The sequence below is a fragment of the Manacus vitellinus genome, unplaced genomic scaffold, assembly GCF_001715985.3.
Source record: "Manacus vitellinus isolate BGI_N305 unplaced genomic scaffold, ASM171598v3 scaffold_35_pilon, whole genome shotgun sequence".
Classification (NCBI taxonomy): domain Eukaryota; kingdom Metazoa; phylum Chordata; class Aves; order Passeriformes; family Pipridae; genus Manacus; species Manacus vitellinus.
Window position 1 is genome coordinate 7367629 of NW_021940498.1, and position 25529 is coordinate 7393157.

Below are 25529 nucleotides of genomic sequence, written 5' to 3' on the forward strand. Positions count from 1 at the left end.
GAAGACTGCAGACCACCACTCTCAACCAGACTGAGACCACCACTCTCAACCAGACTGCACCAGCACTCTCACCAACAGGTTTTCCTCTCTCCTTTTCCTTTGGACTCAGGGGGCTCAAGGAACACCACTCTGTCCGTGCCCCAGGGTGCTGGGTTATACATTTGGGTTTTGTGGGTTAAAACCAATCGTTTGTCTGTATAATCGCACTTATTGTATTATTTTATTAAATTGTTATTCTGACTTACAATCTCTCTTCTGAGTTGGGTTCATTTCCCCTGCTGGTTTACCTTTAAACCAGCACAACACCCAAACACAGCCAGGTCAGAGCCCAGAGTCAGGGAATGGTTTTTCTAGGGATGTAAAAGCCTGGCCGGTTCCACAGGTTGGGGTTTTTAAAAGAACATCTCGGAGGTTACATTTCCGTATTCACACACTCAAGCGGATTTTTGAAGGATTTTTGAAGTGCAACAACCCAGAGTTTCTAACATTAAATTAAATTGATGACATTAATTCAAATACTCCAGTGTGCAGCCCCTGTGAGCTGGTGACTAAAACATCAATAAACCCAATGTGATACAAACACACACAAACCCACCAACTCTTTTCCATCAGCACTCGCCAGAGATCCCAGGAAACTTCTTTTGTTATGGAAACAAAGGATGTTAATAAGTCCAAAATTAAATAAATATCCCGCTCCAACAAACAGTTTCGTGGGTTTTGTCTTCAGAACAGCACAAAAATGGGGGTTTTCTGACAGCTGGGCTGACTTCAGCATCCTGGGCACAGACCCATGGCAAAGCACCACCCTGATCCAAATTATTCATCAGCCTGAACAGGAGCAATGGGAAGAGCAGTATGAAGAAATTCAGAATTTCAAGACATTCTGAATTTCAAAGAACTGGAGGAGAAACCCAGGAATAAATCTGAGCATATTTATGTCCAGTGCAGCTCTATCATCACCCTCCCGCTGCACTTGCTCAGCAGAGCAACAAAAATCAAGTGATTTCCCAAAATTCCTTCAGTGAGTCACTGCTGGAGGAAACAACTGACACAGCCTGGAATTTTTCCTGCATTTCCTTTCACAGCACTGGCCATTTTTAGCAAGGTTTCATGTCCTTTCTCTCCCTTCCAGTCCCTTCCACGGGGATCAGAAGCTCCTTCCTTCAGCATCACTGCCTGTCCTGACACACCAACTTGTCAGCAGCACTGGGAATCCAAGCAAAACCAGGAAAAACAGATGGATCCAGGCAAAAATTAGAGGGAAATTCCCTTTTCAGTAGTGGCTGAAGCACAGCAGACTATGAAAAAATACGTGTACAGTGAATTAAAATGTCAGTTGGTATCATAATCTTACACAAAATCCTTACTATATATATAAAAATTTGTGTTGAGCTGGGATGATCCTGGTATTTTCCTTGTTTTTGATCCTGGTATTTTCCTTGGTTTTCACATGTTGCTGTAACAGAATCAGAGAATCATCTCTTTCTACTGAGAAGTCAGAAAATAAATGACTCTAACTATTGTTAAGCTGAACCCCCAAACACGGCTCCATTTTCACTTTAAAACTCTTTGATTCTAAACCTGATTCAAACAATCAAAGCACTTCTGAGACACTCTTTTTAATTCTGCTCAGAAAAAATGTGATTTTTTTAAAAATTAGGTAAGCTAGAAGAGTAAGATTTATCAAGTCAAATATATCCTCCTGCTGCCTAAAATAAACAAGATGTTCCAAGATCCTTGACTGTGCCTTTAATTCAATTAATTTTAATTTACTCAGCAAATCCAACGGAGTTCCCCCTTCTCTGTTTACACCCAGTAGTTTTAATAGTCAACAAATATTTGCTCCAAACCACAAATGTTTGGAGATTCATTCCACTGCAGACAAACCATAAAAGTTTACCAGCATTAGGTCAGGCCTGCACTTGAAAGCTATTTATGAGCTGAGATTATATTTTTACCTAAATAATTAGACCAGATTTAACAGCTTCCTACCTAGATGAAAAATCAAAATAAAAATACCAGTTATTAGTCTAAAACTTTGCTCTGCTTCTCACACAGGGACATATTTAAACCTGGCTTAGTGTGGCCTTGGCAGTGCTGGGTTGGACTCGATCCTGGAGGGCTTTTCCAACCCCAAGGGCTCTGGGATTCAGGTTTTCAGTGGCAAACTGGCACTACCCCATCCCTGAAAGTGTCCAAGGCCAGGATGGACAAGGTTTGGAACAACTTGGGATAGTGGGAGGTGTCCCTGCCCATGGAAGGGCGTGGAACTGGATGAACTTTAAGGTCTCACCCAGTCCAAACCAGTCTGGGATTCCATGATCCCGCTTTCTGACAAACCCCAGGTCTGGATTACACTGCAAACCCACACCAGTGAACATCCTTAAAAAAAGCCTCAACCCACTCCCAAAGCCCTGCTCCCTCAAAAACATCCTCTATTTCCATTTTATCCCTTCAATCCCTGCTTTTCCCTCCCGCTGGGACTCCCCTGGCCACACGTGCTGTCCCTCCTGCCCCAGAGCCCTCCCCTGACACACACTCAGAGACCTGAAAAGATTTAAAATCACTCTTTTTCCCAGCAATTCCGAGCATTCCAGGAAGGCAGCTGAGTTTCCAAAGCCCAGGAATGCCGGAATCCAGCCCTGGCTCCCAGCTCTGGGTGCTGCCCAACGTTCATTGTTATTAAACCTCCCTGCAGGACCAACATTTCCCTCTTTCCCAGTGAAATTGCTGGCTACAATTCCCAATCCCCAATTATTATTTCATAATTAAACGCCGGGATGTCTTTACCCTGATTTCAAACCACGAGCCACCCACAAAATTTACCCTTCTGGGGAGTTCCTGCTTCTCTGAGCTGGTTTTTTGCCCTTTGCTGGTGGGAGGTTTGGAGAAGATGAAAGGGGAAAAAAAAAAAACAACAACAACCCCAAAGTTTTCAAAAATATAAACACTGTTATCTGTCCCTCACATACCTTTCGTTGCTCTCCATGGAAGAAGGAATAATTTTGTTTATTTACTGTTCCAGCCTTAATTAAGCAAAGGTTTGAGACCCATGGCTTAGACAAGATGAAGATAAGCAACTGCTCTGGAAGTAAAATGAAACCCAGCAAGAAAATCCTCCAGAGCTGTTTTTCCCTGTTCCCAGGAAAAAAACCCAAGTGGTTCTTTTCCATCCCCCAAACACACGGTTTTCAAAGCCTTTTAAAAATGTGTTGGGGTCAAAAGCAAACCCAAAAATCCAGCAAAGCTGATCTAAAGTCACCCCACATTTTGGTTTAGGATTGTTAAAACCAGTGTTAGATACATTTTCTGGAGAACAGAGTTGCTTTATTTGATCTTTTTATTTGATTTCCAGGGTGCAGAACAACCCCAGTGCCCTGCCCAGGGTTTTTTTTTTTCCTCTTGAAGAATTCAGAATTATTTATTTTACACTTCATGAGCTTGTTCAGATAATTAATTAGGATTACAAGTGGACCTAAACCATCTTCTGTGAGAAATATTTTATTCCACTGGTATATATTTATATATAATTACTTTTTATATTTATATATAGTATATTTATTCCATGTTTTTCTAGTGGCAGGGAGAACATCACAAAATCAGAGAATCTTGGGATCATTTAGTTTGGGATCATGGACTGCCACAACTAAACCCAAGTGGTTGGACACTCATCTGGCAAATTGTTTTAGCCAAGAAGGAAGAAACATGGAAAGGTTTTGGCAAAACATTCTGGGAAGACATTATTTTTATTTTTGCCCCTATTTAGGAACATTTTTAGTTGAAATTTTTAGGCCAATACCTGAAAAGCTATAAAAATGAAAGAATTCTTTTCTTGAAAAGCAATGTAGCATTTCAATTTTGGAATTATTTGCTCAGTGGCAGATAAATGTGACTACGAGTCACTTTTATTTAAAAACAATTCAAATTCCAATTTGGAATGCCATGAATTCCTCCAACCCCAAAGTGAGTCTTATTCCACACAATTTAGAGTCCACTGCTATTCAAATAGGGATGGATGAGGAGTTTAATCCACAAAATTCAACTTTCACTGCCTTGGTGGTGTTTGGGATGGAAAGCCAGCGATGCCAAAACCACCCCAACCAAAAAAAAAAAATAAAACAGAAAAATAAATCCTATCCAACAGACTCACCCAAAATGTGGATCCTGGGGAATGAACTAATAAATGACATTTTCCAACACAACACTGAGTGGGTTTTTTAAGTGGGAGGATGGGCAGGAGGCTCGTGCAGACATTCCAGTGAGTTCATTTATATGCTAAATATCCTGCATGGAGTAAAATCAGACGAGGCAAAGAGGAAATGAAACCCTGACACAGATAAGAGTGAATTCCAAGGTTAAGAAAACAGAGGGGAAGCTGTTCCTGGAGAAGAGTCCACCTGCAGGGACTGACAGATGGATTTTTCCCAAGCCCAGGCAAATAAAACATTAAAAATCCCTAAAAGGGGAAAGCAGTTGGTGGGGAAGGAGATGGAGAATAGTTGGGAGCAGTGTTGGATTTGTGGGGTTTAGGAAATGGAAGGAGATGGAGAATAGATGGGAGCAGTGTTGGATTTGCAGGGTTTAGGAAGTGGAAGGAGATGGAGAATAGATGGGAGCAGTGTTGGATTTGTAGGGTTTAAATGTGGAAGGAGATGGAGAATAGTTGGGAGCAGTGTTGGATTTGTAGGGTTTAGGAAGTGGAAGGAGATGGAGAATAGATGGGGGCAGTGTTGGATTTGTAGGGTTTACGAAGTGATTCCCAGGCTACTGGTAATGGGCTGAATGGAAATCATCCCAAATCTGTAAACAGAAAAAGCAATGTATATAAAATGTATGATGCAAACCCTTATTAGCACATTTCTCTGCAGTCCTGAGAATAAATACTGGTTCTGAATACAGTGAAAAATGTTGTGGATGTTTGTAACCAAAAACATGAGGGAGATTTAAGCAGAGGTTGGACTAGAGACCCCCTCAAAGCCCAGCACCTGAATGACTGTAAAATAGATTACACTGCATTTGAACCCCAGGTTCATGGAACTGAGCTGGATTTTCAGTGGGATTCACCTTTCAAAAGAACTGAATGAAAACAAACCCAAAATCTAGAAAACAAGCCAACCAATATATTTGTAGCCCAGCCTAATTCCTGATCCTTTACCAAAAGGAGTCCATTGACTCAAGCCCAACCTGCCCTTGGACACTTCCAGGGATCCAGGGGCAGCCAACAGCTTCTCTGGGTAACCTGTGCCAGGGCCTCTCCACCCTTCCAGCCAGGAATTCCTTCCCAATATCCCACCTAAACCTCCTCTCTCTCAATTTAAAACCACTCTCCCTTGTCCCATTAGTGTCTGCTGAGCAAAAAGTCACTCTCCTTTCCTGAAGGTCCTTCCCAACCCACCCCATTCCGTGATTCTGTGTTCCCATTTCATTTCTTTTCCTGAAGCACACAGAATTTGCTTTTCTCCCCCTGTTTGTGAGCAGGGAGTGACACCATCCCTGCAGGTGAATGTTTCAGTGCAGAGCACACACAGCAAAGGCAGGATGAGATGGAACCACGCCTGCTGGAGATGCAGCAGGACCACAGGTAGGGTGTGATTCATAACCCAGGGCCTCAGCCAGCCCAGGAGCTCAGCCAGCAACACAACTGTCAGCACAGCCCAGCAATAAATATCCCAGATGTAAGGCAGAGGGAGAAAACAGCCCTCCAAGCACCACTAAAAATGGCCCTTTTGCCTCTGAACTAATCAAACCCAGCAAACGGCACCTTGATGAGTCTTAACCAAGCCTAATCTGGTCCAAACACTCTCCTGAGACTTGTAGATGAACAACTGATGAGACAAAACATAATGAAGTGCAAACAGGATTAATTGCTGTGGAGGCCCCAAGACCTTTCCTGAGCAAAGGGAGAGCAAATGGGAAACCTCCCACCATCCTGGAGAAAGGAAAGGAGCATTCTAGAAAGCTTCACCTTGTGTTTTCCCTATTTCCACAGCACAGATCAGTGGAGACAGGACATTTTTGTCCCCAGCAGCTGAAAAATAAAGGGATCCAGGCTGTGGAGGAATGGAAAGTTCAATTCCTTCCTTCCTGCTGCCACAAAAATCAAAGCTTAAAACACCCAAGTTCTGGTTCAGTTACCTGAGCTGGATGAGTGAGTGCAAAGGAGCTGCAAGAATGGTTGATTCTCCCAAATTATCAGTTTTTCCAAATTCAATTTCAGTATCAATTCTAAATTTTCTTCACTGATTTCCTTTCCAAATGATGCTTGAATTGTGCTGCCTTCAATCTGAACAAGCATCTTCTGCTCTCAGTGCTTGTCTTTATCCAAGCCCACAGCAGTGGTGGAGTTTCTCTAGATCTAAACTCTCCTAATTAATATCAATTTTACTGCTCTGCCAGTGCCAGAGGTATTATCAGTCATAATCTCACATTATTCCAACAGCTCCTCCAAAAACAAGCCAGCAAGACAATAAAAAAACCCTTCAACAAACCCCAAACTGTCTGTTTTTCAGAAGGAAATGTGTGCTCTGGTTCTCAGTCCCAGTCACATCTGCCCTGTACCAACTGCACAGGAACACTGCTGGAAGTGCTAATTTTCCCCAAACTTTAATCAAGGAGTTTGCTCCACTGAAACATCACAAGGAAAAATACCTCCTTATCCCAGGGAGACAAAAATCAGGGGTAACCCACTGAGGTTTTATGTTCAGGCACCTTTTAAGACAAAAAACTTGGGTTTCTGTAACATCTCTTGATCCTGATCCACTTTTACTTGATTTCTTTGCTGTGCTTCCAAATTTCACCATCACAAACTAAACCTAACACATTTACACCATGAGTTATAAGTATGCTACGGATCCTGAGTTATTCCCAGGGGTTGGATTTTAGTGGATTCAGGGTCTCCAAGGAAGAGGAAAATGAGATGAGCACATCTGTGCCCAAAAACACCCTGGGGAAAGCCCATAAATCCTCCCCAAAAGGTCCTGGCTCAGCTCATCCTGAACCTGCTCTGTCTTCTGGCACCAGAGAGATCTGTCAAGGATATAAAATTCCTCAGGGAAAAACAAGTGGAAATGTCTAGTGATGACCAACACAGCTTTGCCAGAAAAAGGCAGAATTTAATCCCAACGTGCCCGTGAATTTATCTTCCCCTTCAGGAATGATGAGGAAAGAAAAGGAGGAAGAGAGTGGATTTGCAAAGGAAAAAACACCAAGGAGCAGAGTAAGAAGCCAAAACAGAACAGGCAGGTTACTCCAGACATCAAAATTCCCATAAAAAGAATAAGCATTTAAAGAGAAGAATACAAAAAAAAAATACCCCAAAAGGAAGATGGGAGAACACCTCTGGGATGAAATAACACTCAGCAAGTGTTTTCCAAGCACTAATGGAACGCACAGATCCTTTAAAAACAAAATAATGACTCTTCCCAAGAGCAGCAGCAGCACCAAGTGCAGGTGGTTAAGGTTTGATTTGAGAAGGTGAGAAGGAACTGGAGAGTGTTCCAGGGGGGATTCCCCTGGGCTGTCCCAGGGTGTGTGGGTTTTACTCCCAAGGAGTAAAACACCTTCCAAAATGTGACCCAGAAAACACTTCTGGCCTTGGCTGGGGGACTTGTTTCCCCCCACCTTGATTTATTTCCTGAATTAGAAACATCAACCTGGAACAAAACCTGTGTAATCTCTCTTATTCCACTTTCCCAGTCCTCTTTTTCTGAGGAACAGGAAGTGTGGGAAAATTTGTCTCCTCCTTAATTCCAGTAACTGGCTGTTGACTCCTGCCACCCATCTGGAAACCTTCCAGCCCTCCTCATGATCCTGAAATCCACCTTTTGGAGGCACTGAGCTAAATCAGGGTCTCTTTGCTCTGCTTTACTCACCAGCTGCAGCTCCTTGACCTAAACATGGTGCAGCAGGACAGGGAAAGGACAATTCCCCACCCTCCCTACACCCCAAATACCCAATGGGAACTTCTCCCACAAATATCATTCCCCTCCCTGAACCTCAGCAATTCCAACTTCATCAGCTGCACTTAAACACGCAGCAATGTCTGGTTTTATAGGCTGGAAAGAATCATCAGTGCATTCCCAAAGAAAAGGTTTTAAAGCAAAGCTTAGTTTCTTCTTCTCTGGGATTTTATATGTGTAAAAATCTCTTGTCTAATCACTGGTCTTGAACTCAGGCTTAGAAGAAGTGGGCCTAACAGGGGCTGGGGCTTAAAGAAAAAGCCATTCCTAAGTGGAAGTGAAAAAAAAAGCTCCCTGAATTCACTTACTGGCTTATCTTAAAAAAATAAACAATTTTATATTATAAATAACTGTGGTGGCAATACAGAAAAGTCCCACAAAGTGGGACCTGCCATCCCAAAAACTCAGGGATAACTTCAGGACTTTAAAATATGCAGCAGAAAATCTGGATCAGAGGAGAGAAGTCAGTAAAAATCCCCCAGTCACTGAGTCCCAGACTCAGTCACTTGACATTTGCCCTGAATTCTGCTGTGAAACAGAACTGTTAAATGTAAATCAATATATAAATAAAACAGAATTTGTCAAAAATGAGGAAGGCAAGGAATGGTTTTCAACACACTGGAAAACCAGGAAAATACAGTATTTGGCTGTTATGAGCTGTAACACATCTCTGGGAGAAAATAATTCATGTTTATTTATATAAAACTTCTGCTTCTTGGCACTTTCCTTCCACCCTCTGGCACTTCAGTTCCAAACTGATTTCATTTGGACCTTTCATAATATTTTGATGGGAGAACCTTCTCCTGGGCAACTTCTAATCCTGATTTTATTTCTTGCTGCTGCTGCTGCTCTTATCTTGCATTCTTGTGCTCCCTGCCCTTGCATATTTAATCATTAACTATAACTAATCATTATATATATATATTTATATATACACACACACAGAGAATGAAGTATTTCAGAGCCTGTTGGAAACAATTTACTCAAAATAGGTTTTTAAACAACTTTTTGTTGGGTTTAGGTTTTTGGTTCAGCATATTTAAAAAGGGAGTTTAGTGTTTCTCCCACCAGGAGGAGGAATAATTTCCCCCTGTATTTTCCAACCTCTTCAACTGTAAATCACATTCCTAATTACCTCAGGTACTCTGAGGTATGAGAAGCACTTCACTGAAACAATTAGGTTTGCTCTACAGTTTTAATTAAGCAACCCACTCATCCAAAAAGCAACAGATTAGTTCCTGGTGCCTGAAATAAGAGTTTTCGAATCAATGGCCATGAAAACAGTTCACCTGCACTAACCCAGCACTGGCAGCCAAATAGGGAGCTGGTTTATCTTTTCCTGAGCGTTTCCTAAACCCCCAGCGAGCCTCATAAACCTCTTTAACGTTTTCAAAACACCTCCCAGGAAAGCAGAAAGAGATACAAGGATTATTTCTGATGTTTGCCCGTCAACATTCTGAATTGTTCTATCAAAACCCAACTACAGCAGAAGCACATCAGAAGAAAACACATCAAGACAGAGATACGACTATCACCTCTGCTGGTATTAATTCCTCCAAGCAGAGGGAAACTTGCAGACTCGAGGTTGTTTTTCCTCTTGCTTAAGATAAAGCCCCTAAATATAGAGCTCCTTGACCTTTGCACGAGAGTGGCAAACGCAGCAAGTGCAATCACTCATCATCAGGAGGTGTTTTGAACATCCCTCTTCTGCTCCGGAGCCTGTCATCGAGTTCACTCCACGCTTTGACAAGGATGAAACGATGGGAAAAAAAACGGCGTCTTAAAATTCCCTGATTTCTGACGCTTCAATTTACAGTCCCACCACCAAAACTAGAAGAGCTGGGACACAAATCTCTCCCAGGGAATTCCCTGCTCACCTCAGCCTTGCGGATGCTCTCTCTGGCTTCGTCTATTTTCTGCTCCAGTTCCGCTCGGCTCTGCTCGGACATCACGGGCCCGTGGCATTCCAGCTCCTCCAGGGTCTGCCAGGAACAGGGAAACACCTGGAGTCAACACCAGCAAAACGCTCCCAGGATAAATATTTATGATGGTTATTATCTACTAGGATAAATATTCCCAACAATTACTGTTCAATTACAGGCAATGGTCCATCACTGGGAAGAAAAAAGGTGATGGACAAGGGAAAACAGCACCTGAGAGCACAGAATTTCACATGGACATTCCACTTAGGGGAAGGTTTCCAGATCTTCACCAAAACATCAGACTGTGGTAGGAACCGACTCATCTATAGGTTGGTAATTCCATATTTGAAAGGGATATGTTGCTGCATATTTATGTCAGGAATGCAGAATCCCAGAGTTTGGGTTGGGAGGGACCTTAAGGATCATCCTGTTCCAACTCCCTCCCATGGGCAGGGACACCTTCCACTAGACCAAGTGTCATAACATTTTTTAGAGATGTCAGAGCATTTAGGACGTTGTTTTTCTGCAGCTGATGCTCCACTTGGGGTGGGAACTGTAGGAATGTTTGGGAAATGAGGCAGAGTAAGGTGACAACACAACACACTCCTCCCTGGCTGCCTTTCGGAGGAAAAGCAAAGAACTTTTGTCCTTTTTCTCACTCTAAAACACACCTTTCAAAATATCTGATGCCCCAGTTAGGCTGCCAAACACAGCCACGGGTTCTTCTAAGCCAAATAGATAGAAATAAATTCAACAATACACGATTTTATTCCTTAAGATTAGATTTAAAGTGCACACTACTCATGGATTTTCCCAGTGTTGAAAAGACTTGTGATCCCCAAATGAACATGGGTAATAAATACATGAGAGAGTGGAGGTAGGAGAATCCCAGGGAGATAAGAGAACCCCTGAAAGTTTAATTTGAGCAGGAGGAGGGTGGGCACTTGCAGTAAAAAGCAGCAGCTCTGATTTCAGGTTCCCATGGGAAAAACAAAACACAACGACAAAGCCTGAGGAGCTGCAAACCAAGAAAGGCTGGGATGAAAATTGCAGGGAGGGGGGACAGGACAGAAATAATCCCTCGTGCCCCTCCTTCATGCCCCAAATCCCTGTGTACAGAGTGTCCCCCACCTACCCTCTGGCTGTGGACAATGTTTTTGTGTTCCCTGGCCACCCTGGTGGCCCATTTCCGAGCCTCCTTGTTCAGACTGTGCTCCTCAGTCGTTCCAGTTTCCGATTCCAGTTGTCGACTCTGGAACAGAAAACAAGGGAATGAGTCCTGACACAGCCCCAGGGGGAAGCTCTGTGGGGAAAATGGTGTTTCCATACAGGAAAACTTTATGTTAATCAGTCTTGTTTCACATGAAACAACGAGGACACGAGCAAAACAACTGTACTGGATTTTGGGATGGGACCAGGCCGTGGAAAATGCAAATCAAAGTTCCCAGGAATTCACAAGAGTTTCAGGAGCATCAGTGTGACACTGGACACAACCACAGCTCTACTGCAATGACAGACAGCCACAGTGAATCCAACAAAAATACAGGCACAGCCATCCACCAAATCCAAGAGATAAAGAATAAATATCCAAGGATTCACCTGATTTCTGAGGTAAAAATCGTTACAGGAAGCAAAGATCACAGAATGGTTTGGGTTGGAAGGGACCTTAAAGACCATCCAGTCCCATCCCTGCCATGGGCAGGGACACCTCCCACTAGCCCAGGTTGCTCCAACCTGGCCTTGGACACTTCCAGGGATGGGGCAGCCACAGCTTCTCTGGAAAACCTGTGCCAGGGCCTGCCCACCCTCCCAGGGAAGGATTTGTTCCTAAAGATGAAAGGTTCAGTGTGATCCCACGGGCCATTTAGGCTCGTTCTTAGTAATTCTCCCCCTGAAGAAATTCCAGCTGAAGGAAGATGAGTAGTTCTCTCCTGTCTACAGATGGAACAGAACCTGTCTGGAAGTCTGAAGATTTCTCAGTATGTAATGACTGAAATAATTCCCAATCTGTCATTTCCATAACTGCACTACCCAGTGCATTTATCACGGAATCATTTGGGTTGGAAAAGCCCTCCAAGATCATTGAGTCCAACCTTTCCCCAGCACTGCCAAGACCACCACTAACCCATGGCCCCGAGTGCCACATCCACATGGATTTTAAATCCCTCCACGGATGGGGACTCCACCACATCAAAGGAGGGGTTAAGGGGAGATAGCACCCCCTTGTTGCTCACAGTGACCAAAAAAACCACCCCAGAGGCTTTTCCAACCCATTGGAAGATGTCTAAATATTTGATGTCAAAGCCAGAAACAACCATTCCCATGGAGTTCACCCACTGGAGTGGGACAGAACCACAAAACTCATGTTTGTGGTAGTTTTTGAAGTAGAAGGAGTTGTTGGACGAGGTGTAGGGCAGCCCAGAAGAGGAGAAGGGTTACAAGCATGTGGGCGGCTCTGGAATGAACAGGTAGGAAGGTGAAGCTGCAGGTGAAGATCTCTTCACCCATCCCCTCAATTTAATTACTAAGTTTGCTTTTACCTGCTTTTATTGAGGTGGATTTATAGAATCCCATTCCTTCATTACTGACCTCTTTAATTACCTCTGTTACGTTACTCCACCAGGTCAGTGCAAAACTTGAACAGGACAAACACATGGATTTATTCACATCCCATCCCTGAGATAACACTGGACCTCAGTTTATTCCCAGGTTATTGTACAGCTTCTCCCACAGCTTCCACCTGACTCTCAACAGCCCCAATCCTGAGCAGAATCCTATAAACCACCTCATAAAACATCTCATCAGGAATTTCCAAAGTTCCCATTCATCCTGCTCCTACTCAGCAGCTCATTTTCTTCTCCTAAGCTGGACAAGCCAGTGGAAATGCCCAGTCTGGATCCCTGGCTGAGAACAGTTTCAAACCCCTCAGGACCTGGAATGCTCCCTGAATCCATGGCTGGGAGGGACTTGACTTCACCTGACCTGTACAAGAAGCTGCTGCCACTTCAGGAGGCTGTGGAGAAACCTGGAAGCAGCAGAGCATTGGGAGGTGGCTGGCATGGAAAAGCAGGGATTCAAGGATAATCTGGGAAGTCTGAACCCTCAGGGCAAGGGGGACATCAAACAAGGAATGAAAACCCAGCTGGCATTTAAATAGGTGAGAACAAAGGAGCTAAACCAGGTTTATCCTCCAGACATCAAAACCGAAGGGAAGAAGGTGGGGAACTGAAGAATCTGCTCCTGACCTGATTTACTAAATTAAGCTTGTGCTTAAGTGTTTTCAGGACTGGAACTCGGTGGTGGCAACATGGCCAGTGCCTCAATTTAACCTCTTCCAAAAAAGAGGGAAACCAAACCCACTCTCCATGGCCAAGGAATGAGGGAAGAGCCAAAAAATCCCCCAGCTAAACATAGCTGGACATTCTGCTGCTCCCTCCGGGCTTGGATTACACTGAAAACAGTGTTTAGTGCTAAAAATTCAATCAGGAACCCAAGAGAAAGCGCTGGATGGCTCCAGGCAGCTCAAAAGCTGAGAGGCAGCAATGCTGTTGCTTAAATTAACACACGAAATTTAGTCTGCAAACACGTGTCCCTCCTCCAGTTTTGTCTGGAATGTTGTTGCAGGTGCAGAAGTTGCAAACCCAGCCTGTGCTTTTATTTGTCAGTTATATCTGGACATGTGCTGTCTTAAAAGTGAAAAAAAAAAAAAAAAAACCTTGGTTTTTGAGCCTCAACGTTCTTTATTTTTTTTCTCGATTTTTGAGGCTGAAGCCTAAAAAAAAAACCCACATAAAAATCACTTTGACAGAGACAAAAAGCAGGAAAAGATTTCTTGCATGCAAAGGGCCAACATAAAACAGGGATAAAAATCAGGCATTTCCTTTAAAGAGGTGAAAACAAGAGGTTTTCATGCCAAGGCTGCAAAGCAACACTTTTGAGAGGAGGGAGGAACACACATGACATTTTTCACACAATTCACAGCTAAAATAAGCAGTTTTAGCAAAATCATGAGCCAAGTTTAGGGCTTGTTTTAGTCTCTTATTGTAGAACTAATTGCATTTAATTTAGCCCAGAGTGAGCTCGGCCTGACTCACATTTTAGGTAATTTCTTTCCCTGAATGGCTGAATTTCTCCTCAGCAAAAATTCCTAATAATTTACAGATTGATAAAATTAAATAATAACTTCATTTTTAATATATATTTAGCTTCAAAAAGGTTATACTTAAAGCCAGTCTGTTCTGGTATTAAAAGATTGATAAAACGATACAATAACTTATTGTTCATATATATTTTGCTTCAAAAAGGTTAAACTTATAACCAATCTGTTCTAGTATTGAAAGATTAATAATATTAAATAAGAACTTATTTTTAAAATGGATTTAGCTTCAAAAAAGTTACATTTAAAATCAGTGTATGCTGGTATAAAAAGACTGGTAAAATTAAATAATATCTTTATTTTTTAATACATTTAGCCTCAGAAAAGTTATCCTTTAACCCAGTCTGTTCTGGTATTAAAGAGATCACTCTAAACACAGAAATACAGGCCCTTTTTAAAGTATATTTATGTAATTTATACAAAATTGCCTCACAGAAGCAGCTGAGCAATTCAATATATATTTTGTGTATGACAGTGAGGGGAAATTCATCCTTTTTCTCACAATCCACCCAAGAACTGCCAAATAATGAGGGGGGGGGGGAACTGCAAAACTTTCCCCTCATCTTCCTGAGGTGTTTTTGTGCAAATTACAGTGGGAAAAAGATTGTTTTCGTGATACAAATCAGTTGGGCCCCAGCTTTTCCTCACGCGCTCCAAGAAAACCTCGGGATCTGGAACATCCAGGGGAAATCAGGGATGAAAAACAGGAAAAAGGCCTCAAAAACAGAGCATCAGCTTTTTGGGGCCGTTCCCCTCCCGCTCCAGGGACACGTTTTATGTCATTTTTTTGGCTCATTTTCTCTCCTGGATGAAGGAAAAAGCAGCTTTTCCAAGCAGGAAACAGAGAAAAGCTGCTGAATTTCCTTTCTCTTTTGCTCTGTTCTTATCTGTGAGCGTGGGGACGGCACGTTTTCCACACCCTGCATTTCCAGGGAATTAATAAATATCCCTTTCCTTCATGGGGGATGCTGGATGATTAAACTGTCCCTGAATTGAGAATCCAGGGAAGGCCAAGTTGTGCTGGTTGTGAAAAGATTCCAAAATACTCTTCCCCGTTTTCCACTTTGCTGTTGGTAAACCCATTTTGGGGGGATTCATTTCTTGACAGGATTAAAAGTGATTAAGAAGAAGAATAAGAATTTCTTCCTAAATATTTTTAAAACAATTTCTTGAAGGGAAAAATGCTTTGGTTTAAACTTTTTTCAAAACTTCCTTCTTTTTTTGTTGTTGGTTTGTTTTTTTTTTTTTTTAACTGGAATTGATGTCCCTCAAAACAAGACACTGAAACAATCTCAATAATTTAATCACGTGAACAACTGTTCAAATTCAAGCTCCAACCAATTTTTTTAATAATGGCAAAGAGCTGATTGATGTCAAATATTTTTGGGTTTCTCTCTGTGGGCACTCAAAAGGGTACATTTCACCCACTGTTAATGGGATGCTGGAGATCAAAAATCCTGAAAATTGATGGAAAACTGTTTCATAGCTTCTTTTCTTAGGAACAGACTTTTGGAGGCTCTGTTGGGATCATTCTGAAAGGAAACTGAGCTGTGGGTGCTGCACCTGACCCAAGGGTTGCACAGAAATCTATTTTCCATCACTTTTTGGAACTGCTCTTCTCTTACAAAGCAAAAGTTTGGGATAGACCCTGAGAAACTAGAATTTACAGCAGAATTCCACATCATTTCCAACATTCTTCCTGCCTACAATACTCAAAATTTCATTCCAGTAACACTGAAATGCTCCAAACTTTGCCCTCAGTCGTGGTGGGTCAGGGATTCAGCCTGAAGAGAGCCCATAAAACTTGGAAAAGGTTAATAGTAAACATTTAATGAGATGTATTCATCACTCTGCTTTGCATTTCTTTCAGTCTTCGGTGTGAAATTTTTTATTTTGTCTTTCTTTCAGCCTTTGGTGTGAAAATTATCATGCACAACCCACAGGAACTAAAAGCCAACTGATCAACTCTGCAGATTATCTGCAAACACGTGGCAAAAGAATGCTTGATAATTGTTCTGCAATTAAATGCTGATTCAACAGAAAATTAAATAAAATCTGACCAATTTCTGACCAAGTCAAAAGCCTGAACAAGAGCCTTCAACCCCTTGTACTTGTTGATTAAAAACTGGGAATGTGTAACCTGTTACCCATCCTGTCAGCTGAGCATAATTAGATGGATCAGAAAGAAGTTTAATTTAATTATTTTAGGGAAACTGGCAGCTGGAAGCTCCAAAGGCTGCAGTGCACCGAGGAAATGCAAGAATTCTCCAGCCCAGGTGGGTTGAGCAGGTACAGAAGTCACTGGATGTGAGGGACAGGGACAGTTTTAGACCTGGAGTGAAGCTCCAGCAGCACATGAGTCCCTTGTGAGCCCACACAAGTCAAGGAATCCTGTCATTTTTCATGTTGAAGAGTTTAACAGGAGGGAATTACAGCCCTGTTGGACATAGGGATAACCCTCTGGAAAAGGAAGAGAATTAAATTAGCACCAGGGCTGCATTTCATCAGTGCATCCTAATAAGCTCCACTTGTCAGAGCAGCTCCCCCCTCACGGTGGAGCAGGAACCAATTACACCCAGCACTGTCTGGAGCTGTGAAATTTTAATTCATGCCCCCAAAAGCTCAGAATATCAATTACAAGTGCTGTGCAGGCTCGGGAGTGTGAGGCTGCTCCCCGTATTAAAACACCTTTAAACTGACTTTTCCTTCTCACTGCGAACGAAGCTTCCCCCCTCCTTTTCTATATCTATTTTATTAATTTAATTTATATTTATTTTATGGTTCGATAACACATATTCTGCATTCTGTTGCCACCTCCACGTGGGTGTAAATTCAGCATATCCCAAGCCACATGCACATGGATAAGGACACAAAGGTACCTCTGCTATGGTCATTCTCATAGCACTGACAGGTGAGGGCTCAATCTCCACCAGCTGAACTGCATTAAAACTCTGGATGCACAGATCCCACAGGGATGAAAACACAGCAGCAAAGGTTAGAAAGGCTGGGAAAGACACTCATTGTATTAAGAACAACTTCAAAGTTTATCAGGGAATATGCAGAGTTGGAAGGGATCATCGAGTCCAACTCCTGGCCCCAAAATCACACCATGGTGCCCCGATTTTTTTATGGGAATATGGACTCTATGCAAAGGAGCTGGAAGGAAAATCAGAATCACACTTTCTTATGAGGGAAATACAAAGGAAACTGTGCCAGAGAAGTTGGTGTGACCGGAAAAATCCCTTTTATGCAGCTGCTAAGAGAGGTCTCAAATTAAATCACCTAAAGTTCAGATCACTGCTGTCCAAATCGGTTCACTAATGAATTCAAGCAAGAAAAAGCTGCACAAGGTTATATTTTTTTAAAGATCCAGACTTCTTTTAAACTGCTATTTCTTAAAATAACATTAGCAATGTTGCTGGGACATCGACAATCCACTTTAATCAAGGGGTTGTTTGGAAGTGTGTTTAAATATCCCAATTCACCCAATTTTGATGTCATTGCTTTGGAAGCAACACATACACGGAAGAGAATATTTTTGGAGGTTATTTTTGGAATGCAGTGTTTCACCAGTATTCTTTTTGAGTTAATAACTCCTTCTGTGTATCTCTAAGCATTCCTTGAATAATTCAGGTGTGCAGGGACACTTGACTTGGTTACAATATGAATATGATGAGAACCTCCCCAGCAGGGATAAAAAGGCGACAAAATTTAGTAAGAATTAGAGCAAAATTTAGTAATAATTAGGTTGAAAGCAGAGAAACACAGGGGTGTTAGTCACAAAAAGCCAAAAAACATCCTGCTTTTCTGTGGCTGACCCTGAGCCTGTTGGATGCTTTTATCACCAAAAATCCAGCATGAGGTTAAACCAGTCTGGGATATCGGCGAGTAATGTTCTCTCCCACATTTCTAGATAAAATATATCAAAACCAGAGGAATTCTGAAGGTTCTTACAGTGTCACTGTCACTCGGCTGGAACTGGAAAGGCTGAGGTTTGTGGAACACGGAATTCTCCTGCAGGAACAGCTGGAGGTTGTAATCCCGCACCACCTGAGGGAATAAAAACAGGCCTTTGACACTCCTCGTTTTGTCAGTTGAAAAACATCTACACAGCAAAACCAGCCCTTCAAACAGAGCTAATTGTGCAGCAGAACTCTGAAGGAAATTCAGAACCTCATTCAGAGGACAAGCACCTAAAATACAACTTTAACCTACAAAACGAGGGAAAAAAGCCAACTCTGGAGAAGACACAACGTGGTGTCACTGCCATCAGTATTTCTCCCTCCTCTTCCTGGATAATTTCTTGTGTAATGTTCTTTCTTAGGCTGAAATGTGTTAATTTTACAGAAATTATCAGTTGTGGGAGCTGAAAAGACTATTTGGAGTAATGCACATAAAATCAGTTGCAAACTTCATCTCTCTCTATTAAATTGCTTTCAGAGGAAACTCTCCAAGCCTGTGTTTTGTAAAGCAAAACCACTTCAGCTCCTAAATTTGTTTAATGACACGTTTCAGAAACCATGACACATGTCCCTAAACAAACCTCTCATGTCACAATTTACAGAGATTCACAAAGAAACGCTCAGTGATTGCAGCAAGAAAAAATAGTAGCACTGCTTGAAAGACTCTCCCAGAGCATTCACTGCTTCAATGGGTGGAAATGAATATACAGCAGCAGGAAATTATAAATATCTATTACCAAAGTGAGGGTACAAAGTGGATAATAAAGATGGTGTTTATCCAGAAATAGCAGCTTTGTGTATGACCTGGGTGGACAATGGGAAATACAGCTTGTCCTCTAATGCAGCGAAGTGTTGCTGAAATACTGAGCTGTAAAAAATTAATCTTCAGTTAAAGAAAGTAAATAGTCCTCCAGGGCCAATAATACATGCAAAAAAGTACATAATTACTGCTCCAGTTTGAGCAGTTGAACACGAACACATTCAGAAGGGAGGAAGACAGACAGGGATCTGCACCAGGAATTCCCAGAAACAGAAATGCAGGAAATACTGAAGAAGGGAACATCTGCAGCTTCAGATGATGCTCAGCACTGATCATAAATATATTTTAATTTAAACAGCTATTCCATTAAACAGTCCTTTTAGAGCCATGTGAACACTGACCAGAGCACACAACTCTGTGCCATGACTAATATATGGAATTATTTTAACTTCAATTAGGAAAAAAACCCCAAAATGTAGTTACTGAGGGCGTGAAAACCTACACAGATATTTTAATGCCCTCAATTTTCACCACAGACCTCAGACTTCCAAGCAACTCAGTTCTTCAAAGAGGAAAACCCATCTTTACAACAGCAATCCTGAGGGATTTTCCCTCAAAGCCACAAGAAATGAGAACAATTGTTATCAGAAGAGGAAAATGTGCAAGCCCAGCAAATTACATGGTGCATTTTGCACAATATATTTGACAACTGATAAAAAGAAACTTAAAAGACTCCAAAGCAACACACTGTTCTTTGGGATTAAACTGCAACTTTCCCAAACAGATTTTTCTGTTGTTCAGAAATTAAATCAATGCAATGTCCTCAGACAGGGTGGGTTTTTTTTAAGTCAATATCAAAACAGACCTGAAATCAAATATATCTCATGTGAAGAAAAGGCACAGTCAGAGATGTGCATGAGGGAAATGATTTGCCCTCTGACCAGAAAACTCCCAGAAACGGGATTCAAAACAGCAACTGGAATTTTGGAAGATGCTCCAAGGGAAAAATCAGATGTGCAAGAAAAAGAAATGCAAGAAGTAAGAGACTTGAATAAGACTGTTCAAGTGAAAAGGGAGTTAAATTTCATTTTCATAGAATCCCAGGATGGTTTGGGTTGGAAGGAACCTTAAAGCCCATGCAGTTCCACTCCCTGCCATGGGCAGGGACACCTTCCACTACCCCAGGTTGCTCCAGCCTGGCCTTGGACACTTGCAGGGATCCAGGGGCAGCCACAGCTTCTCTGGGCAACCTGCGCCAGGGCCTCCCCACCCTCCTAGGGAACAATTTCTTCCCAATATCCCACCTAAACTTCCCCTCTTTAATCTCAGTGTTTCCATTCCAGCAGCAGAGGTAACATTTCCAGCACATTCCCCCCGGGAATGACACGGGCCACACTAACCCAAGCACAGTAAAACCCCCAAAGCTCCAACAAATGATGCTGTAACTATGAAAAATCTGCATTTTGGACAGAAAATCTGGTTTTGAGGCCTTTCCCTCCTCAACCTGCATTCCATGAGGTGACAGCCAGTCCCTAAGCCCAGCCCAAGGAGCCATCCCTGGCTCCCTGATATCCAAGGAGGCACTTCTGGGAAGAAAAACTTGTCTCACTCTAAAGCAAATACAACTGAATTCCATCCTGAAGGACGGTTCAGATGGAACAGCCCTAAGGATTTCTCCCAAAGACCTGAAGTGTCTGTTCCAGGCAGAGCTTGGGATCTCGGGAAAACTAACCAGGAACATGTGAAGTGTCCAAAATGCCCAGCAAACATTTCAAACCCTCGCTGTGAGGACAGGCTGGGCTTTATCCCAAATGGCCAAGTGGCAAATTTATTCCACGTTTAACACTCGAGCTGCTTTTGAAACCCACGGGTGGGTTTTGGTTGAGTTTCTCCTCTGGGTTCACCTCTCCCTTTGGAGCTGGTTATTTTAATGTGAACTCGTGCTGGAAAGAAAGGAGAAGCAAAACCCAGGGAAAAATCTCCCAGTGAACGTATTCAGAGCGAGGCCCAGGTTTTCAGGAGCAATGTAACTCCAGTTTTCCTTCTCTGCATTCCTGAACCACGAGGAGAGAAGCGAACTGGTGCTGAGGAGCCTGTTCAGACCTGCCACTGGGATTCACATTTTTCTTCCTTCTCCAGGCGCTGAAGGAAAGCAGGAACACAAATGTTGCCTCAAACATAGTGTGTGATGTTGTTACTGTGGAAAACAAGCCAGACCTGGAGGCTCCTGGCCTTGCAAAGCCTGGCTTACACAAGCTCAGCACGCACAAATATCCCAGGAAGGGATTCCTAAGCAAAGGAGCTGTCAGGATGTGGCAGTTCAGTTGGATCCAAGTCCCAGCCAGGCAGCACTCCAAGGATTATGAACACAAAGGATGTGATACAACACTGAGAAATTAATTATGAATATGCAGACATGATACAGTATAAAATATTATATTAAATATTAGACAAAAACACAGAAACTATGGATTTAGTTAAAAGATGCCAAGTCTGTATTTTCAGGGAACACATTTGAACCCTGAATGAGGCACCCCAAGGTAAATCATAGCAAGTCTTTTTACAACAGGAGATAAAATGGTATTTTGATTATTTTTACAGCTGCTGCCAAGTAAATTCAGAGCCAATTTTTCACGCCCTCCCTTTCTGTCTATGAAGGGGTGAGATCACTTGTTTGCAGGTGAGTGTTAAGGAATGTGTTAAATATGTTTTTACTCCACAGGTCTCTGTGTAAACGAGCTGTTTCTGTGCAGGTAAGGTAATAAATAAATAAATAAAGGAATATTATGACTCCACCAAAGCAGCTCCTCTGAGCTCAATGGCAATTATTATTATTATTTTCTTTTTAACCCAGTAGATGAATTATTTAAGCATCAAAATTATCCTGTCTGGTGTCTTTTAACTTAACATCACTCAGGAGAAACCAAAACTAATAATCCTTGGCACGATTTTGGAAGCAAATCTTAAGCCTGGTAACTTTCATAAACTGTAAGGGTTTGGGTACAAAGGATCACTGAGTTCAAACTTACCCTGCTGGAAGTCTCCAGTAAAAACTGGAATGTGTTTTGTACAGCTTGGCACGTCTCTAGTTCAGTCCTGCTGAATGCCATTAAATAATCCTTAAGGTGATCATATATATTTCCATCAAGGGCCTGTGTGAGGGAAAGAATGGAGGAAAATTGAGAAAAGCAGGAAGTGCTGGATATCTGATTTATTAATATTCATCTTTAGACTTTTCAGATGCTCAGACTGGTTTTTTTTAATACATGTACAGGTGTATTTCTCCTGAATGCAGCAGTGATAGCAAAGTTCAAACTCTGTTGTAACCAGAGGTATAAAAATCACATCACACAGAGGAGGTTACAGGTTTAATGTAAGTTTTGTGTTAAATCTGACTTTGAGGTGACTGATGTCATTTAAATATACAACTCTGCACATATTTAGAAACGTATTATATAGATTTTGCAATGGATCACACTTGGTAGATATCCACTTAAACAGTGTATTCATGGCAATGGTGAAAAGGCCATTTCAACAGATTTAACGATGTGTTTCCACAGAAAACTGCCTTTGGTTATTTAAATCCTTTTGAAAAGTCAAGGGGGGGGGAAAGAGTTAAATTTTGCAAGACTTAAGGAATAATTTGTGCCCCAGCAAAATCAAGCCCACTGTTTAAAACAAGGGGAACAGACACAATAAATCAGACACAATGAATCAGACACAATAAATCAGACACAAATCCTGGAAGTGTCCAAGGCCAGGTTGGACGGGGCTTGGAGCAACCTGGGATAGTGGGAGGTGTCCCTGCCCACGGCTGGGGTGGAATGAGAGGAGCTTTAAAGTCCCTCCCAACCCAACCCATTCCATGGTTCTATGGAATCATTCAGAATTTGGGAAGAAGAGAAGAGATTTTTCCTCTGCAGAGAAGTTTCCCCCACTGCCAGCAGAAATTAAAACTCAGCCCAGCCAAACTTTGGTATCCAAAATCCTCTTTATATTATTTCCCTCATCCTCCACCACCAAGGAATTCTCAGCACAGGGGGATTGTTTCCTTACAGACACTAAACCTGCCTCAGATTTCCTCGTGCAAAAAAACCCACGGCCATCAGGAATCCAGGAGAGGCTGTCACCCAAACCAGCAGCAAACTGGGAATTCCTTTCACTCTCACACTGGAGCTGGTTCCCTCAGCCATGTCAAAGGCCGGGCTTGAGGAATCACCAGCCAGGGAAGCTCCTGGAGGCTCCCTGAAAAAAAAGAAGAGCCACCAAAAGGCTGGGAGAGAGCTATGGGATAAGAGCTCCAGGCTCTTAGGAGGGATGGTAGCTCCACTAAATACTCTGTCAACCGGAATTTTTCCAAAAATTCTTATTAGAAGACTGATGGGATAATAGCTGGGATGTTCGACTGATGAAAAACTCGGGGAAATTCCCAACAGCAAATCCACAGAAAACCAAGAGCAATGCACAAACACAGGTTCAGCTTGTCTGTCCTGGGGTGGGCACAGCTTTCCTGGAATTCATCCTTTAGGAGACACATCACCAGGACAGCACCAGGATTTTAACACTCCCCGTGCTTTCATCCCTGCAGGGATGAGCCCTGGAGTTCCCACTCCATTCCAAGGACATTCATTCCCACATCAAACACAGGCAGTGCCAACAGCACTTGTGCTCACAGGGAATACAAATGATGGATAAAATTGCCAAGGCTGGGAGAATCCCAGCCTGAAACTCCCCCAGAATGGAACTGCAGACTTTGAGCTGTTCCTAAAGCTTTCCAGCTCAACCTCTGCTAAAAAATGTAAATAAATGATTGAAACTTGGCACAGCAATTCCAAGTGCTCTGTGTTTGCAGAGCAGCTGCGATTTCTGCTGTAAATCAGGATTTCAGAGCTCTTGGAAACATTCTGTGTATCCAGTCTGGGAGATTTCCTCAGATTTCACAGAATCACAGGATCATTAGGCTTGGAAAAGACTTCCAAGGTCATCAGGGCTAAGCTTTGACCAAATCCCACCGTATCCCAAAGCCAGGGCTGGTGACTCCCCCCCCTCCCTGCTCAGCCCATTCCAATGCTCAACCAGCCTTCCAGGGAAGAAGTTTTCCCTCATGTCCAACCTGAGCCTCCCCTGGGGCAATTTGAGGCCATTTCCTCTCGTCCTGTCACTGTTCTCCCTGGAGAAAAGGCAGATCCCACCTGGCCACAACCTCCTGTCAGGGACTGACCTGGATCTGAGCACAGCTCAGGAATTCTTTTGTATCAAATATTATTTTGTACCTCACAGAGCGAGATTAACGTCAACTAAAATTAAGGAAAAACCAAAAGAATTTCACTCAGCGAGAACAGAATCTTTTAGGCTGGAAAAGAACTTTCAAATCATCAATTCCAACTAGAAAACTGTGTATTTAATTCCTATTTTTTCTCAGCTCATTCTAACCACACTGGTTTGGGGATTTTTTCCTTTTCCACCTTCAGCCTGTTCTGTAAAAGCACTTTCTGATCTCTCCCCTCCCTTCATGTCAACCCCAGATGCTCTTTTTATGTTAAATTCCCCAAAGAGGGGTTCATGTCATCGAATTTAAGTCTGGACTTGGACTCTCCTGGTGCTTTTTAGAGGCAAAGGAGAGGAGCTGGTGCTTCTGGGGAGGGATTGCTGCCTTTCCAAGACAGGTGGTTAAAACAGATCAGCTGCAAGGCAGGATGCCAGGGGCCTGTTCCTCTTCACTGAACAGCTCCCCAAAAACTAGCTCAGAAAATTGCTCAGATAGAGCTGGGGGAGATGAATCCCATCCCCACACGTGGTTATTCCCAATTATCCCCTACTGAGCACCAGGAATTAATTCACCTCCAGCCTCACTTTGTGTTCTGAGGAATACAAAAAAAAAATAGTAATTTGATTATTCCCCCCACTCCTCTCACAATGACCAAGCTCTGAGAGGCCAAAAAAACCCCCCAATGTGATAAGGAGACATAAAAAAAGATATATAAGGCAGGACATCAAGGAAAATTGTGACAAAACATTAAGGGAGCACCCAAACCTGTCAGTGTGTGATCCTGAGGTACAGCCCTGCTCCTTTCATTCATTAAAAGAGGTTTCAATGGGATAAAGCTCTTAAATACTGATGAGAACTGAAGTTATAAAAGTCAGTGCAGCATCACACAGGCACAAGTAAAGCCAGGCCTAAACAAGCAGCTCCCAGGCCTAAAAAACTCCTCAAGGCACAGGGAATGTGATGTCCCACCAGCCCTGGGGTTTGAGGGCTGGCTGGTTCCTCATTTCCAACCATCACGGATTTAATCCAGTCTATAAAACGGATTTAATCCATTCTGTAAAATTATCACATCAAGTTGGAGGTGGGAACATTAAAACAAAAGCTTTGACTTGCTTGTATGATCTCAATGAACGTGCCCGTGGGATTTTGTCATTTCAACCTCGTTTACTTCCCAACTCTCTGACCCAAAGCACTGAACAGGTTTGGACAGGAAAAAAAAGTCTTTCCTAAAATCCCTCATCACAAAACTTGAAGGGGAAACTATGGGGGTGGAAAAAAAAACCCCAATTCCATAAAGCCAACAGCCATTATTCCTCCACAATGGCTTTTGTTCCCTCTCTGCCTCTCAGGAGAGCACTAAATCACTTCCTGAACTATCACAATCCCACTGAAAAACCTGTCTTTTTTGTCAACTTCAAAAGGAAATCAAGGGTTTCTTTTTTAAAAAAAAACAACAAAACAAATCTGGCATCAAAGCCAAGATAATACAAAGTTAAGTGGCA

At 42.5% G+C, this 25529-nt stretch overlaps 1 protein-coding gene across 1 annotated transcript in view; it reads right to left on the reverse strand.

Annotated features, from left to right (window-relative positions):
- FCHSD2 (FCH and double SH3 domains 2) overlaps window positions 1-25529 on the reverse strand; it is a 111272-nt gene that overhangs the window by 12210 nt on the left and 73533 nt on the right. The window contains exons 8-12 of the mRNA XM_029961469.1: window positions 21788-21910; window positions 17991-18086; window positions 16916-16987; window positions 11016-11132; window positions 9836-9940 (exon numbers count right to left, since the gene is read on the reverse strand). Of these exons, the coding sequence (XP_029817329.1) occupies window positions 9836-9940; window positions 11016-11132; window positions 16916-16987; window positions 17991-18086; window positions 21788-21910 (513 nt within the window). The remainder of the gene's footprint in view (window positions 1-9835; window positions 9941-11015; window positions 11133-16915; window positions 16988-17990; window positions 18087-21787; window positions 21911-25529) is intronic.